The 17,375-nt window shown below is 45.0% G+C and overlaps 2 protein-coding genes across 2 annotated transcripts in view; one reads left to right on the top strand and one right to left on the bottom strand.

Annotated features, from left to right (window-relative positions):
• MTERF3 (mitochondrial transcription termination factor 3) overlaps positions 1 to 13,774 on the bottom strand; it is a 51,079-nt gene extending 37,305 nt beyond the window's left edge. The window contains exons 1-2 of the mRNA XM_038745932.1: positions 13,655 to 13,774; positions 2,689 to 3,022 (exon numbers count right to left, since the gene is read on the bottom strand). Of these exons, the coding sequence (XP_038601860.1) occupies positions 2,689 to 3,016 (328 nt within the window). The 5' untranslated portion in view covers positions 3,017 to 3,022; positions 13,655 to 13,774. The remainder of the gene's footprint in view (positions 1 to 2,688; positions 3,023 to 13,654) is intronic.
• Positions 13,775 to 14,027: 253 nt separating this feature from the next.
• PTDSS1 (phosphatidylserine synthase 1) overlaps positions 14,028 to 17,375 on the top strand; it is a 76,687-nt gene continuing 73,339 nt past the window's right edge. The window contains exon 1 of the mRNA XM_038745411.1: positions 14,028 to 14,232. Within this exon, the coding sequence (XP_038601339.1) occupies positions 14,054 to 14,232 (179 nt within the window). The 5' untranslated portion in view covers positions 14,028 to 14,053. The remainder of the gene's footprint in view (positions 14,233 to 17,375) is intronic.

The following is a 17,375-nucleotide window of genomic DNA, read 5'->3' as shown; positions in this document are numbered from 1 at the left end:
GTCAGCTGTGTGACTTTGGGCAAGTTACTTCCCTTCTCTGTGCCTCAGCTCCCTCATCTGTAAAATGGGGATTAAAACTGTGAGCCACCCAGGGAACAACCTGATCACCTTGTCACCTCCCCAGCACTTAGCACAGTGCTTTGCACATAGTAAGCGCTTAATAAATACCATCATTATTATTATTATTATTATTATATAAGAAACTTGTTCATTCATTCATACAATTGCACTTATTGAGTGTTTACTGTGTGCAGTGCACCGTACTAAGCGCTTTGGAGAGTACAGTATAACAACAGACACATTCCCTGCCCACAGCGAGCTTACAGTCTAGAGGGGGAGACACACAATATTAAAATAAATAAATTAAATTACAAAAGATATGTACATAAGTGTTGTGGGGCTGGGAATGAATAAAGGGAGCAAGTCAGGGTGATGCAGAAAGGAGTGGGAGAAGAGGAAAGTTGGGCTTTGTCAGGGAAGGCCTCTTGGAGGAGATGTGCGTTCAATAAGGCTGTGAAGGGGGCGGGAGTAATTTTCTAATAATAATAATAATAATAATAATGGCATTTGTTAAGCGCTTACTATTTGCAAAGCACTGTTCTAAGCGCAGGGAAGGATACAAGGTGACCAGGTTGTCCCACGTGGGGCTCACAGTCTTAATCCCCATTTTACAGATGAGGTAACTGAGGCCCAGAGAAGTTAAGTGACTTGCCCAAAGTCATACAGCTGACAAGTGGCGGAGCCGGGATTTGAACCCATGACCTCTGACTCCAAAGCCCGGGCTCTTTCCACTGAGCCACGCTGCTTCTCATGATGATGGCATTTGTTAAGCGCTTACTACGTACAAAGCACTGTTCTAAGCGCTGGGGGGGATACAATGTGATCAAGTTGTCCCACGGGGGGCTCACAGCCTTAATCCCCATTTTTACAGATGAGGGAACTGAGGCTCAGAGAAGTGAAGTGACTTGCCCAAGGTCACACAGCAGACTTGTGGTGGAGCTGGGATTCGAACCCATGACCTCTGACTCCAAAGCTCGGGCTCTTTCCACTGAGCCACGCTGCTTTTCTGTCAATTACTCCCTCTGGAAAAGCCGAGAACCATCTGCATACTTTCCCAGTGCTTACTACAGTGCTCTGGACACAGTAAGCGCTTAATAAATACTATCGCTTCCACGACTACCCAAATACTGTGCATGAGAAGAGCACCACCTCGAAATTCATTCATTCATTCATTCAATCGTATTTACTGAGTGCTTACTGCGTGCAGAGCACTGTACTAAGCGCTTGGGAAGTCCAAGTTGGCAACACCTAGAGACGGTCCCTACCCAACAGCGGGCTCACAGGCTAGAAGGGGGAGACGGACAACAAAACAAGACATATAAACAAAATAAAATAAATAGAATAAATATGCACAAATAAAATAGAGTAATAAATACGTAATTATGTATTTATAGGGATGAAATGGGGATGAAGACTGGTAGGCCCCCCCGTGGGACAACCTCATCGCCTTGTAACCTCCCCAGCGCTTAGAACAGTGCTTTGCACATAGTAAGTGCTTAATAAATGTGATCATTATCATCACCGCTTAGAACAGTGCTTTGCACCTAGTAAGCGCTTAATAAATGTGATCATTATTATCAGCGCTTAGAACAGTGCTCTGCACCTAGTAAGCGCTTCACAAATACCACTGTTATTATTCTCTGGGCCTCAGTTCCCTCATCTGGAAAATGGGGATGAAGACCGCGAGCCCCCCCCGTGGGACAACCCGACGGCCCTGTAACCTCCCCGGCGCTTAGAACAGTGCCCGGCACAGAGTAAGCGCTTAACAAATGCCGTCATTATTATTACTGTGAGGTGCTGACCCCCTCTTCGGCAGATCCAGACACCCCCCGAACCCCGAGACGAGCTGGAAAATTCCAGCCCTTGCAGACTCTCTACCTTGCCATTATGCTGACACGACCGTAAAAACATTTCTCGCCTCAAGCATCATCATCATCAATCGTATTTATTGAGCGCTTACTATCAATCAATCAATCAATCAATCGTATTTATTGAGCGCTTACTATGTGCAGAGCACTGTACTAAGCGCTTGGGAAGTACAAATTGGCATCACATAGAGACAGTCCCTACCCAACAGTGGGCTCACAGTCTAAAAGGGGGAGACAGAGAACAGAACCAAACATACCAACAAAATAAAATAAGTAGGATAGAAATGTACAAGTAAAATAAATAAATAAATAGATAAATAGAGTAATAAATATGTACAACCATATATACATATATACAGGTGCTGTGGGGAAGGGAAGGAGGTAAGACGGGAGGATGGAGAGGGGGACGAGGGGGAGAGGAAAGAAGGGGCTCAGTCTGGAAAGGCCTCCTGGAGGAGGTGAGCTCTCAGCAGGGCCAATGTGCAGAGCACTGCACTAAGCGCTTGGGAAGGACAATCAATCAACCAATCATATTTATTGAGCGCTTACTATGTGCAGAGCACTGTACTAAGCGCTTGGGAAGTACAAATTGGCAACATATAGAGACGGTCCCTACCCAACAGCGGGCTCACGGTCTTAAGCAAAGACGCAAGTGGGTATTTCGGAGGCTGTCCTACTGTTAGCCTAGATGAACCTCAGCACGGCGGCTCTGGAGTTTTTAGGGAAAAGGAAAACACTTGGACGTAAAGTTCTGCTTTACCTTCTAGCGAGAACACCGAATCCAAGTTGGGAATGATCTTCGTCTCGGGCGGTTCTTCGTGAACGGAAGGGAGACGGGTGCTTTGCCCCGAAGCAGCGTCTTGGGGGTTAGAGCTGGAAACCTGGGAACTGTTCCGTAAGGAAGACGAACTATAAGAGCTGAATTGCTCCCGGAGGACACAATGGTGAGAAGACCGTCGCAACGGTGCCGAGGGCTCAGGCGGAGACATCCTCCGGCTCCCCGTTTGTTTTCTGAGTTGTGCGGCGCTCACGTTACTCATTTTCAGCGCGTTGAACCATCTTGGAATCTGCCGAGCTGACGGAGCCATTTTCCGCTTAACCGAGTATTCCGTGCAGGGGACATTTAGTGAAATCAACAGAAGGAAAAATAATTCCATTTTAATGCCAAAAAGAGTATATTAAGCTTAATAGCTTGTCAGCAATTAGACTGACATGACCTTAAAACGTTTCTCACCTTAAGCATCGTCATCATCAATCGTATTTATTGAGCGCTTACTGTGTGCAGAGCACTGGACTAAGCGCTTGGGAAGTCCAAGTTGGCAACATATAGAGACAGTCCCTACCCAACAGTGGGCTCACAGTCTAAAAGGGGGAGACAATATGTACCATATTTTGTACATATTTATTACTCTATTTATTTATTTTACTTGTACATATCTACTCTATTTATTTTATTTTGTTAGCATATTTGGTTTTGTTCTCTGTCTCCCCCTTTTAGACTGTGAGCCCGCTGTTGGGCAGGGACTGTCTCTATATGTTGCCAATTTGTCCTTCCCAAGCGCTTAGTACAGTGCTCTGCACATAGTAAGCGCTCCATAAATACGATTGATGATGATTGATGATGAGACAGAGAACAAAACCAAACATACTAACAAAATAAAATAAATAGAATAGATATGTACCAGTAAAATAAATAAATAGAGTAATAAATATGTACGTATGTATGTATGTATGTTAATAAGATTTAACATGGAGTTAAGACCTTTTGAAAAATAGAAAATTAATCCCTGGCTTCAGAAGACCAAGGTATATTGGCGTCATGGAATTTCTCTTTTAAGGAGAAGCTAATGGAGATAAAGAACGTCTACAAACCCAAGTGTCAGAACCGGAACCAAGCTTCTGAAACGATGAAGGAATCAAGAGTGTTTCGTTTTTGGGTACGGATTGTCTCTACTTCTTTCTGAATTGTACTTTCCCAGCGCTTAGTACAGTGCTCTGCACACAGTAAGCGCTCAATAAATACGACTGAATGAATTTATCGAGCTCCTTCGGTGCGCAGACATTGGGAGTAAAAGTCCCTAGCCTTAATGGGGTTGAAAAGCAGACCAAAATTATTTACCAAGAGCAGGGGAAGGAATGACGATACACACGGAATTAGCAACAGTATGAATGGAGGAATAGACGAGTGGTAAACAGTGTCTATAGTAGTAGCGACACTTACTGAGCACCCACTTGGTGCGGTGCACTGTACTAGACATTTTGGAAGTACAGAATAACAGGGACATGCTCCGATCTACGGAGGTGAGATTTTTGGAGGAATTCGAATGTGGGAAGAGCGGTGGTCTGCCTGGTGTCGGGAGAGACGGAATTCTAAGCCGGGGGAACAATATGAGAGAGGAAATGAAGGCAGAGAGGTGGTGTGTGAAGCAGCGTGGCTCAGTGGAAAAAGCCCGGGCTTGGGAGTCAGAGGTCATGGGTTCTAATCCTGGCTCAGCTGTGTGACTTTGGGCAAGTTACCTAACTTCTCTGTGCCTCAGTGACCAGACTGTAAGCCCACTGTTGGGTGGGGAATGTCTCTATATGTTGCCAACTTGTACTTCCCAAGCGCTTAGTACAGTGCTCTGCACACAGTAAGCGCTCAATAAATACGACTGATTGATTGATAAAATGGGGATGAAGACTATGAGCCGCCCTGTGGGACAACCTGATCACCTTGTAACTAACCCCCCTCAGCGCTTAGAACAGTGCTTTGCACAGAGTAAGCGCTTAACAAATGCCATTACTCTTCTTCTTATTATTATTATTATTACAACTAGAGGTTTGGCTTGGGAGAAGCACAGACAGGGTCTTGGAGAATCGAAGGTCAAGAGAGCAGATAGGTAAGGTGGGACTGTTTGGTGGAGGGCCCTGAAACCAACTGTGTAGAGCTTCTCTTCGACGTGGAGGGACGCGGGAAGGAGGGCGAGTTTTGAGGACAGAGGTGGGCAAAGTGATGATTCAAGAAGACGATCGGTGCAGCAGTGGGACGTATTCTAGACTGTGAGCCCACTGTTGGGTAGGGACCGTCTCTATATGTTACCAACTTGTACTTCCCAAGCGCTTAGTACAGTGCTCTGCACACAGTAAGCGCTCAATAAATACGACTGATTGATTGATTGAAGTATAGAATGGAGGGGGAAAGAAGCCGGAGGGTGAGAGGTCCGTGAGGAAGCTAATGTAGATCAACAGAGCCCCTAACGCTAAGGGTGACGGTGGTTGCCATGACCTGGGAAGACCGAAATTAATCAGGGAAGGCCTCCTGGAGGAGCGGAGATTTCAGGGGGCCTTTGAAGATGGGGAGAGGTGCGGTGTGGCAGATTTAAAGAGTAAGGGAGTTCCCAGCAGGGGAAAGAGTGTGAGCAGCGGCTTGGAGGCTGGAGTGGAGAATGAGACCCTGTATAAAGATTACTTTGCAAAGAGCTGAGAGGGCAAAACTGAAGAAAAGTGGGTGAAGGGCACAGATATCTTCTAGACTGTGAGCCCACTGTTGGGTAGGGACTGTCTCTATATGTTGCCAACTTGGACTTCCCAAGCGCTTAGTACAGTGCTCTGCACACAGTAAGCGCTCAATAAATACAACTGAAAGAATGAATATCTGGAATCAATGGTGAGGAGTTTGTGCTTCCACAATGGTAAGGAGTTTTGGCTTCCACAACATGTTTTCCACACTAAAAACTAGAGACTGAAAATCATTAGGGAGAAGAGATACTTTACAGTAAAATCTGTTCGGCAGGCAAAGATGTGGTTAAATTTGATTCCCTATTATTTCATTAATCATAAATGAGGAAAGAAGCACGATGGTGAGATTCAGCGCCTCAGAAAGTCAGTCTCAGTAGAGTAAACAAGCAAGGGTGACTAACAAATTACAGAAGCAAGGGTGACTAACAAATTTCAGAGTGGGAGGTGGAGGAATTGAGATAAGATATTAGGCTCTAACAAGCAGAGACCACACACAAGAGAAAGCAAAGATCATAAGTGAGAGTTCTCACGTGTGTGCACAGTCAGACACTGCTCCTTTCGTTGGCCGTATCTCCAACCATAAAAGGTTGGGAAGCATTGTGCTATATAACCTGGCATTTTTTTCCCCCCCAAATTGTTTAATCATTCAGAGAGGTAGATCAAAAACTGTTGGCCTTGGGAGGACTATGGATTCACACACAGGATGACATTTACTATGTGTCAAGCACTGTTCTAAGTGCTGTGATGGATGTTATTCAGATTGGACACACATGTGGTATACATCAAGGTGAGAGCACTATCACATGGGTTTTTTTTTTTTTTTTTTAAAAGACAGTAACCTCTGCATTATTGAGGAACTGACAGTATTCTTGTGTTTGTGTTATTCAGGGCAGTGGTGAAGAGAGACCATCGTCATCATCAACGGTCTTTATTAAGCCCTTATTGAGTGCAAAGCACTTAACTAAACCCTTGGTTTAGAAGCAAGATCATCATCATCATCAATCGTATTTATTGAGCGCTTACTGTGTGCAGAGCACTCTACTGAGCGCTTGGGAAGTACAAATTGGCAACATATAGAGACAGTCCCTACCCAACAGTGGGCTCACAGTCTAAAAGGGGGAGATGAAACCAAACATACTAACAAAATAAAATAAATAAATAGAATAGATATGAGAGAAGACACATAATCACTGTCCTCCGGTGATCTAACAATTTTGAAATTGTGTTCAAATACTGGGAGCAGGAGGAAGAGCAAGGATATCGCAAGATGGACCGGCACTTATCTGTAGAAAGAACAGCACATACAGATGAAAATATACAAAGGTTCGTAAGTACTGAGGATAGGAATGGATATTTTTTACACGTGTTCTGGGTGGACTTGAGTTGACATGACTGGAGTTTTACAAAACCAATCAGAGAAGTCTTCCTATAGGTTTGGGGATGGCTTTGAAGATTGAGGAAGTTGTGAATTTTTGTAGGGGGAAGGAATTCCAGATGAGGTAATACCTGCAGAGAGGGGTTAGGGGTAGGTGAGATGAGAACATGTCTCAGTTAAAAGGTGGGTTTGAGAGAATCAGGTGAAGAGCGCTGATATAATAATAATAATAATGATGGTATTTTTATTAAGCACTTACTATGCACAAAGCACTGTTCTAAGCACTGGGGAGGTTACAAAGGTGATCAGGTTGTCCCATGGGGGGCTCACAGTTTTAATCCCCATTTTCCAGATGAGGTAACTAAGCCCAGAGAAGTTAAGTGACTTGCCCAAAGTCATACAGATGACAATAGGCGGAGCTGGGATTTGAACCCATGATCTTTGACTCCAAAGCCTGGGCTCTTTCCACTGAGCCACGCGGCTGATCTGTCAAATGGGTAAAGCTAGCTCAGGTGGAATAGTGAAAATGAAAGGATACAGGTTCTATAAAAGGGCTAAAAGCTCTTGTTCTCTTACACTAACACACCATAGTTGATGTTTGGAAGTATTTAGCTTTTTATTCTGTGTATTTCTTATGAGAATTGTGGGCCACATAGATTTAAATTTGTTCAAATCAACCTCATCTATTTTAGATTAACAGCACTTCTGGCAGGAACTATATTATCTACCTTTATTTAGGGCTATAATAGGGTGGATATTTAATACCTAATTATTATTAATACTTAAATCATATTGATGAGTCTTGAGATGAATATAATTTAAGAAAAAAGGTTCAGTGCCTCAGGTTATTTTTAAGTCATCAAATTAAATTAGCCAATGGGATGATAGACATCAGTAATTCTATTCATTTATATTGATGCTATTGATGCCTGTTTACCTGTTTTGATGTCTGTCTCCCCGCTTCTAGACTGTAAGCCCATTGTGGGCAGGGACTGTCTCTATTGTTGAATTGTACTTTCCAAGTGCTTAGCACGGTGCTCTGCTCACAGTAAGTGCTCAATAAGTACGATTAAATGAATGAACAAACTTGGTTTGGAGTCAATGGTATATACTGCACCCTTTCTGCGTGCAGAGCACTGTACTAAGCACTTGGGAGACTACAATAGAGCTGGTAGACACGCTCAATAAGTACGATTAAATGAATGAAAAAACTTGTTTTGGAGTCAATGGTATATATTGCACCCTTTCTGCGTGCAGAGCATTGTACTAAGCACTTGGGAGACTACAATAGAGTTGGTAGACACGATCCCTGCCCACAAGGAGTTTACAGTCTAGAAGCGGAGAAAGACACTGTAATGGACAGAGGAAATGGCTGCGTAAAAGGATATATACTTAAGTGCCATGGGGCTGGAGGTGATATATCAAGGTGCTTAAAAGGTACATTTCCAAGTACATAAAGGGAAAGTGGAAAGAACACAGGCTTGGGAGTCAAAGGACTTGAGTTCCAAACCCTGCTCTGCCACTTACATGCTGTGTGACTTCACTTTGTCGGTGCCTCAGTTTACTCATCTGCAAAAGAGGGATTTAATACTTGTTATCCCTCCTACGGAGATTGTCAGCCCTATGTGGGATCTGAAGATGTATCTGTCCCAGGACTTAGTACAGTACTTGGCACATAGTAAGTGCTTAACAAATGCCATAATTATTATTATAAGCGGGAGTAGGTTGGAGATATGAGAATTTAAGGAGAGCGTCTTAGAGATGTGATTTTAGTAGGGCTTTGAACGTGGGGAGAGTGATGGCACTGTCCGATATGAAGGGCTGGAGGAGTTCCAGGTCAGTGATGAGATGGATAATAATAATTTTGACATTTGTTAAGCGCTTACTATGTGCAGAGCACTTAAGCACTGGGGAGGTTACAAGGTGATCAGTTTGTCCCATGGGCTCACAGATTTCATCCCCATTTTACAGATGAGGTTACTGAGGCACAGAGAAGTTAAGTGACTTGCCCTAAGTCACACAGCTGACAATTGGCAGAGCCGGGATGGGGATGAGTTGGAGGTACAGTGAGAAGGTTGGCCCTGGGGAAATTCATTCATTCATTCGTATTTATTGAGCGCTTACTGTGTGCACAGCACTGTACTAAGCGCTTGGGAAGTCCAAGTTGGCAACATCTAGAGACAGTCCCTACCCAACAGTGGGCTCACAGTCTTAGAACAGTTGGCTCCGCCAACTGTCAGCTGTGTGACTTTGGGCAACTCACTTAACTTCTCTGGGCCTCAGTGACCTCATCTCTAAAATGGGGACTAAGACTGTGAGCCCCCCTCATGGGACAACCTGATCACCTTGGAACCTCCCCAGCGATTAGAACAGTGCTTTGCACATAGTAAGCGCTTAGCAAATACCATTATTATTATTATTAGAACAGTGCTTGGCACATAGTAAGCGCTTAACCAATGCCATCATTATTATTATTATTATTGTAGCCCCCCCCCAGCACTTAGAACAGTGCTTGGCATATAGTAAGCGTTTAACAAATGCCATTATTATTATTATTATTGTAACCCTCCAATGCTTAGAGCAGTGCTTGACACATAGTAAGCGCTTAACCAATGCCATCATTATTGTTATTATTATTATTGTAGATCCCCCAGCACTTAGAACAGTGCTTGGCACATAGTAAGCGCTTAACCAATGCCATTATTATTATTATTGTAGCCCCCCCAGTGCTTAGAACAGTGCTTGGCACATAGTAAGTGCTTATCCAATGCCATCATCATTATTATTATTACTTTACACATAGTAAGCGCTTAATAAAGGGCTTAATAAACACCATCATTATTATTATTATTGCAGCACCCCCCCGGTGTTTAGAACAGTGCTTGGCACATAGTAAGCGCTTACCCAATGCCATCATCATTATTATTATTATTGTAGTCCCCCCAATGCTTAGAACAGTGCTTGGGACATAGTAAGCGCTTAACCAATGCCATCATTATTATTATTATTATTATTGTAGCCCCCCCCCAACGCTTAGAACAGTGCTTGGGACTTAGTAAGCGCTTAACAAATGCCATCATCATTATTGTGGGGACCATCTCTACATGTTGTCAACTTGTACTTCCCAAGCGCTTGGTACAGTGCTCTACACACTGTAAGCGCTCAATAAATACGATTGAATGAATGAATGAATGACTTTACACATAGTAAGCACTTAATAAAGTGCTTAATAAATGCCATTATTATTACTATTAGAACCCATGACCTCTGACTCCCAAGCCCATTCATTCTGTGAGCCCGCCGTTGGGTAGGGACCGTCTCTAGATGTTGCCAACTTGTCCTTCCCAAGCACTTGGTACAGTGCTCTGCACACAGTAAGCACTCAATAAATACGATTAAATGAATGAACAAATGCCATCATCATTATTATTTCGCACATAGTAAGTGCTTAACAAACGCCATCATCCTCATTATTATTTTGCACACAGTAAGCGCTTAACAAATGCCATCATCATTATTATTACTATTCTGCACATAGTAAGCACTTAACAAATGCCATCATTATTATTATTATTTTGCACATAGTAAGCGCTTAACAAATGCCACCATCATTATGATTATTATTTTGCACATAGCACCTAACCAATGCCATAATCATTATTTTGCACATAGCAAGCAAGCGCTTAAATGCCATCATCATTACTATTTTGCACATGGTAAGCGCTTAATACCATCATCTTTATTATTATTATTATTTTGCACATAGTAAGCGCTTAAATGCCATCACCATATTATTTTGCACATAGTAAGCGCTTAATACCATCATCTTTCTTATTATTATTATTCTGCATATAGTAAGCGCTTAAACGCCATCACCATATTATTTTGCACATAGTAAGCGCTTAGCAAATGCCATCATCATGACCACTATTATTTTGCACAAAGAAAGCACTGAACAAATGCCATAATCTTTTTTATTATTATTATTTTGCAGATAGTAAGCGCTTAAACGGCATCACCGTTATTATTATTTTCAACATAGTAAGCGCTTAACCAAATGCCATCATCATTATTTTGCACACAGCAAGGGCTTAACCAATGCCATCACCCTCATTATTACTTTGCACATAGTAAGCGCTGAACAAATGCCATCACCTTTATTATTACTTTGCAGATAGTAAGCGCTTAAACGCCATCACCGTTATTATTCTTTTCAACACAGTAAGCGCTTAACCATCACCGTTATTATTATTTTCAACACAGTAAGCGCTTAACCAACGCCACCACCATTATTATTATTTTGCACATAGTAAACGCTTAACCAATGCCATCATCATTACGGTCACTATTATTTTGCACATAGTAAGCGCTTAACCAATGCCATCATCATTACGATCATTATTATTTTGCACATAGTAAGCGCTTAACCAATGCCATCATCATTACGATCGTTATTATTTTGCACAGACTAAGCGCTTAACCAATGCCATCATCTTCCTCCCTTCAAGGCCCTGCTGAGAGCTCACCTCCTCCAGGAGGCCTTCCCAGATTGAGCCCCCTCCTTCCTCTCCCCCTCGTCCCCCTCTCCATCCCCCCCATCTTACCTCCTTTCCTTCCCCACAGCACCTGTATATATGTTTGTACATATTTATTACTCTATTTATTTTACTTGTACACATCTATTCTATTTATTTTATTTTGTTAGTATGTTTGGTTTTGTTCTCTGTCTCCCCCTTTTAGACTGTGAGCCCACTGTTGGGTAGGGACCGTCTCTATATGTTGCCAATCTGTACTTCCCAAGCGCTTAGTACAGTGCTCTGCGCACAGTAAGCGCTCAATAAATACGACTGATGATGATGATCGCTTAGAACAGTGCTTTGCACATAGTAAGCGCTTAATAAATGCCATCATTATTATTATTATTATGATCATCATTAATATTTTGCACATAGTAAGCGCTTAACCGATGCCACCTTCATTCCCACAGCTGGGTAGGGACCGTCTCTATCTGTTGCCAACTTGTCCTTCCCAAGCGCTTAGCACAGTGCTCTGCACACAGTAAGCGCTCAATAAACAGACTTATAGTCTTAGACTATAGTTTCAGTCTAAGTTTAGTCACAGTTTTAGACTGCGAGCCCACTGTTGGGTAGGGACCGTCTCTATCTGTTGCCAACTTGTCCTTCCCAAGCGCTTAGCACAGTGCTCTGCACACAGTAAGCGCTCAATAAATAGACTTATAGTCTTAGACTATAGTTTCAGTCTAAGTTGAGTCATAGTTTTAGACTGCGAGCCCACTGTTGGGTAGGGACTGTCTCTATGTGATGCCAATTTGTACTTCCCAAGCGCTTAGTACAGTGCTCTGCACATAGTAAGCGCTTAACCAGCCATCATCATATTATTTTGCACCAAGTAAGCGCTTAACCAATGCCATCATCATTACGATCATTATTATTTTGCACAGAGTAAGCGCTTAACCAATGCCATCATCATTACGATCGTTATTATTTTGCACAGAGTAAGCGCTTAACCAATGCCATCATCTTCCTCCCTTCAAGGCCCTGCTGAGAGCTCACCTCCTCCAGGAGGCCTTCCCAGATTGAGCCCCCTCCTTCCTCTCCCCCTCGTCCCCCTCTCCATCCCCCCCATCTTACCTCCTTTCCTTCCCCACAGCACCTGTATATATGTTTGTACACATTTATTACTCTATTTATTTTACTTGTACACATCTATTCTATTTATTTTTTTTTTGTTAGTATGTTTGCTTTTGTTCTCTGTCTCCCCCTTCTAGACTGTGAGCCCACTGTTGGGTAGGGACCGTCTCTATATGTTGCCAATCTGTACTTCCCAAGCGCTTAGTATAGTGCTCTGCGCACAGTAAGCGCTCAATAAATACGACTGATGATGATGATCGCTTAGAACAGTGCTTTGCACATAGTAAGCGCTTAATAAATGCCATCATTATTATTATTATTATGATCATCATTAATATTTGGCACATAGTAAGCGCTTAACCGATGCCACCATCATTTCCACAGCTGGGTAGGGACCGTCTCTATCTGTTGCCAACTTGTCCTTCCCAAGCGCTTAGCACAGTGCTCTGCACACAGTAAGCGCTCAATAAATAGACTTATAGTCTTAGACTATAGTTTCAGTCTAAGTTTAGTCACAGTTTTAGACTGCGAGCCCACTGTTGGGTAGGGACCGCCTCTATCTGTTGCCAACTTGTCCTTCCCAAGCGCTTAGCACAGTGCTCTGCACACAGTAAGCGCTCAATAAATAGACTTATAGTCTTAGACTATAGTTTCAGTCTAAGTTTAGTCACAGTTTTAGACTGCGAGCCCACTGTTGGGTAGGGACCGCCTCTATCTGTTGCCAACTTGTCCTTCCCAAGCGCTTAGCACAGTGCTCTGCACACAGTAAGCGCTCAATAAATAGACTTATAGTCTTAGACTATACTTTCAGTCTAAGTTGAGTCATAGTTTTAGACTGCGAGCCCACTGTTGGGTAGGGACCGTCTCTATGTGATGCCAACTTGTACTTCCCAAGCGCTTAGCACAGTGCTCTGCACATAGTAAGCGCTCAATAAATACGACTGATTGATTGATTGATTAGGGACTGTCTCTCTACGTTGCCAATTTGTCCTTCCCAAGCGCTTAGCACAGTGCTCTGCACACAGTAAGCGCTCAATAAATACGGTTGACGATAAATACGACTGATTGATCATCCTGATGGTTATTCTGATTTTGCACGTGGTAAGCGCTTAACCGATGCCTTCATCATCATTATTATTATTATTATTATTATTATTATTAAAGCCCCGGTTGTTGGCAGCAGGGTGTGCATCAGGGGTTACCTGGGCGGGGCTGTTAGGGCGTGTCCTCCCCGGAGCGCTCAGCACAGCGCGTCGCACCTCGTAAGCGCCCACTGGCTCCCAGCCAACGAGCAGGCCGCGGTAGACCAGCACGCCGGCGGCCGAGGCCGATTCCGCTCCGTCCGCGCGGTCGCGCGCGCGCGCGCGCGCGCCCCCCACCACGTGACCGGCGCGCGGCGGGCGCTACCATCCGCGGCGGGGGCGTGGGGGGGATCCGGCGGGGACCGTCCTATGAGGCGCGGGGAGGGGAGGGGCGGACCCCCCTGCGGGCGGCGGGCGGGTGGTACGCGCGGGCTCGCGGGCGGCGGCGGCGGCGGCGGGAGGAGGCTGAGGAGAGGCTGAGGAGAAGAGGAGGGCGGGCGGGCGGGGCGGGGGGCCGTCATGGCGGCCTGCGCGGGGAGCCGGACCCTCAGCAAGGACGACGTCAACTACAAGCTGCACTTCCGCATGATCAACGAGCAGCAGGTGGAGGACATCACCCTGGATTTCTTCTACCGCCCGCACACCATCACCCTGCTCAGCTTCACCATCGTCAGCCTCATGTACTTCGCCTGCACCCGGTGAGTCCCCCCACGCAACACGCTCACTACGCTCCCGCCCTCCATTCATTCATTCAGTCATTCATTCATTCGTTCTGGCGGATTTAGGACCGACGCTCACTACGCTCGCTCTTCATTCACTCATTCGGTCGCATTTAGGACCGACGCTCAGTCTTCATTCATTCATTCATTCTGTCGGATTTAGGACCGACGCTCACTACCCTCGCCCTTCATTCACTCATTCGGTCGCATTTAGGACCGACGCTCAGTCTTCATTCATTCATTTAGTCGGATTTAGGACCGACGCTCACTACGCTCACTCTTCATTCACTCATTCGGTCGCATTTAGGACCGACGCTCAGTCTTCATTCATTCATTCATTCTGTCGGATTTAGGACCGACGCCCACTACGCTCGCCCTTCATTCGTTCATTCAGTCGCATTTAGGACCGATGCTCAGTCTTCATTCATTCATTCATTCAGTCGGATTTAGGACCGACGCTCACTACGCGCGCCCTTCATTCATTCATTCGGTCGCATTTAGGACCGACGCTCAGTCTTCATTCATTCATTCATTCATTCATTCTGTCGGATTTAGGACCGACGCTCACTACGCTCGCCGTTCATTCGGTCGCATTTAGGACCGACGCTCAGTCTTCATTCATTCATTCAGTCGGATTTAGGACCGACGCTCACTACGCTCACTCTTCATTCACTCATTCGGTCGCATTTAAGACCGACGCTCAGTCTTCATTCATTCATTCGTTCAGTCGGATTTAGGACCGACGCTCACTACGCTCGCTCTTCATTCACTCATTCGGTCGCATTTAGGACCGACGCTCAGTCTTCATTCATTCATTCATTCTGTCGGATTTAGGACCGACGCTCACTACGCTCGCCCTTCATTCATTCATTCGGTCGCATTTAGGACCAACGGTCAGTCTTCATTCATTCTGTCGGAATTAGGACCGACGCTCACTACGCTCGCTCTTCATTCACTCATTCGGTCGCATTTAGGACCGACGCTCAGTCTTCATTCATTCATTCATTCTGTCGGATTTAGGACCGACGCTCACTACGCTCGCCCTTCATTCACTCATTCGGTCGCATTTAGGACCAACGGTCAGTCTTCATTCATTCTGTCGGAATTAGGACCGACGCTCACTACGCTCGCTCTTCATTCACTCATTCGGTCGCATTTAGGACCGATGCTCAGTCTTCATTCATTCATTCGTTCAGTCGGATTTAGGACCGACGCTCACTACGCTCGCCCTTCATTCGTTCATTCAGTCGCATTTAGGACCGACGCTCAGTCTTCATTCATTCTGTCGGAATTAGGACCGACGCTCACTACGCTCGCTCTTCATTCACTCATTCGGTCGCATTTAGGACCGACGCTCAGTCTTCATTCATTCATTCATTCTGTCGGATTTAGGACCGACGCTCACTACGCTCGCTCTTCATTCACTCATTCGGTCGCATTTAGGACCGACGCTCAGTCTTCATTCATTCATTCAGTCGGATTTAGGACCGACGCTCACTACGCTCGCTCTTCATTCACTCATTCGGTCACGTTTAGGACCGACACTCAGTCTTCATTCATTCATTCATTCATTCTGTCTAAATTAGGACCGACGCTCACTACGCTCACTCTTCATTCACTCATTCGGTCACATTTAGGACCGACCCTCAGTCTTCATTCATTCATTCTGTCGGATTTAGGACTGACGCTCACTACGCTTGCCCTTCATTCACTCATTCGGTCGCATTTAGGACTGATGCTCAGTCTTCGTTCATTCATTCATTCAGTCGGATTTAGGACCGACGCTCACTATGCTCGCTCTTCATTCACTCATTCGGTCGCATTTAGGACCGATGCTCAGTCTTCATTCATTCATTCGTTCAGTCGGATTTAGGACCGACGCTCACTACGCTCGCCCTTCATTCGTTCATTCAGTCGCATTTAGGACCGACGCTCAGTCTTCATTCATTCATTCATTCTGTCGGATTTAGGACCGACGCTCACTACGCTCGCTTTTCATTCACTCATTCGGTCGCATTTAGGACCGACGCTCAGTCTTCATTCATTCATTCGTTCAGTCAGATTTAGGACTGACGCTCACTACGCTCGCCCTTCATTCGTTCATTCAGTCGCATTTAGGACCGACGCTCAGTCTTCATTCATTCATTCATTCAGTCGGATTTAGGACCGATGCTCACTACGCTCGCTCTTCATTCACTCATTCGGTCGCATTTAGGACCGACGCGCAGTCTTCATTCATTCATTCATTCAGTCCAAATTAGGACCGACGCTCACTACGCTCGCTCTGCATTCATTCATTCGGTCGCATTTAGGACTGACGGTCAGTCTTCATTCATTCATTCATTCTGTCCGAATTAGGACCGACACTCACTACGCTCGCCCTTCATTCGTTCATTCGGTCGCATTTAGGACCGACGCTCAGTCTTCATTCATTCATTCATTCATTCATTCTGTCGGAATTAGGACCAACGCTCACTACGCTCGCCCTTCATTCGTTCATTCGGTCGCATTTAGGACCGACGCTCAGTCTTCATTCATTCATTCATTCAGTCGGATTTCGGACTAACGCTCACTACGCTCGCCCTTCATTCGTTCATTCGGTCGCATTTAGGACCGACGGACAGTCTTCATTCGTTCATTCATTCAGTTGGATTTAGGACAGACGCTCACTACGCTCACTCTTCATTCACTCATTTGGTCGCATTTAGGACCGACGCTCAGTCTTCATTCATTCATTCATTCAGTCAGATTTAGGACCGACGCTCACTATGCTCGCTCTTCATTCGTTCATTCGGTCGCATTTAGGACCGACGCGCAGTCTTCATTCATTCATTCTGTCGAATTTAGGACCAACGCTCACTACGCTCGCCCTTCATTCGTTCATTCGGTCGCATTTAGGACCGACGCTCAGTCTTCATTCATTCATTCATTCTGTCCGAATTAGGACCGACACTCACTACGCTCGCCCTTCATTCGTTCATTCGGTCGCATTTAGGACCGACGCTCAATCTTCATTCATTCATTCTGTCGGATTTAGGACCGACGCTCACTACGCTCGCCCTTCATTCGTTCGTTCGGTCGCATTTAGGACCGACGCTCAGTATTCATTCATTCAGTCGCGT

Source organism: Tachyglossus aculeatus, chromosome 4 (genome assembly GCF_015852505.1).
Source record: "Tachyglossus aculeatus isolate mTacAcu1 chromosome 4, mTacAcu1.pri, whole genome shotgun sequence".
Classification (NCBI taxonomy): Eukaryota; Metazoa; Chordata; class Mammalia; order Monotremata; family Tachyglossidae; genus Tachyglossus; species Tachyglossus aculeatus.
Note: the sequence above shows the minus strand (reverse complement) of the source record. Positions and strands in the feature narration are given on the sequence as shown.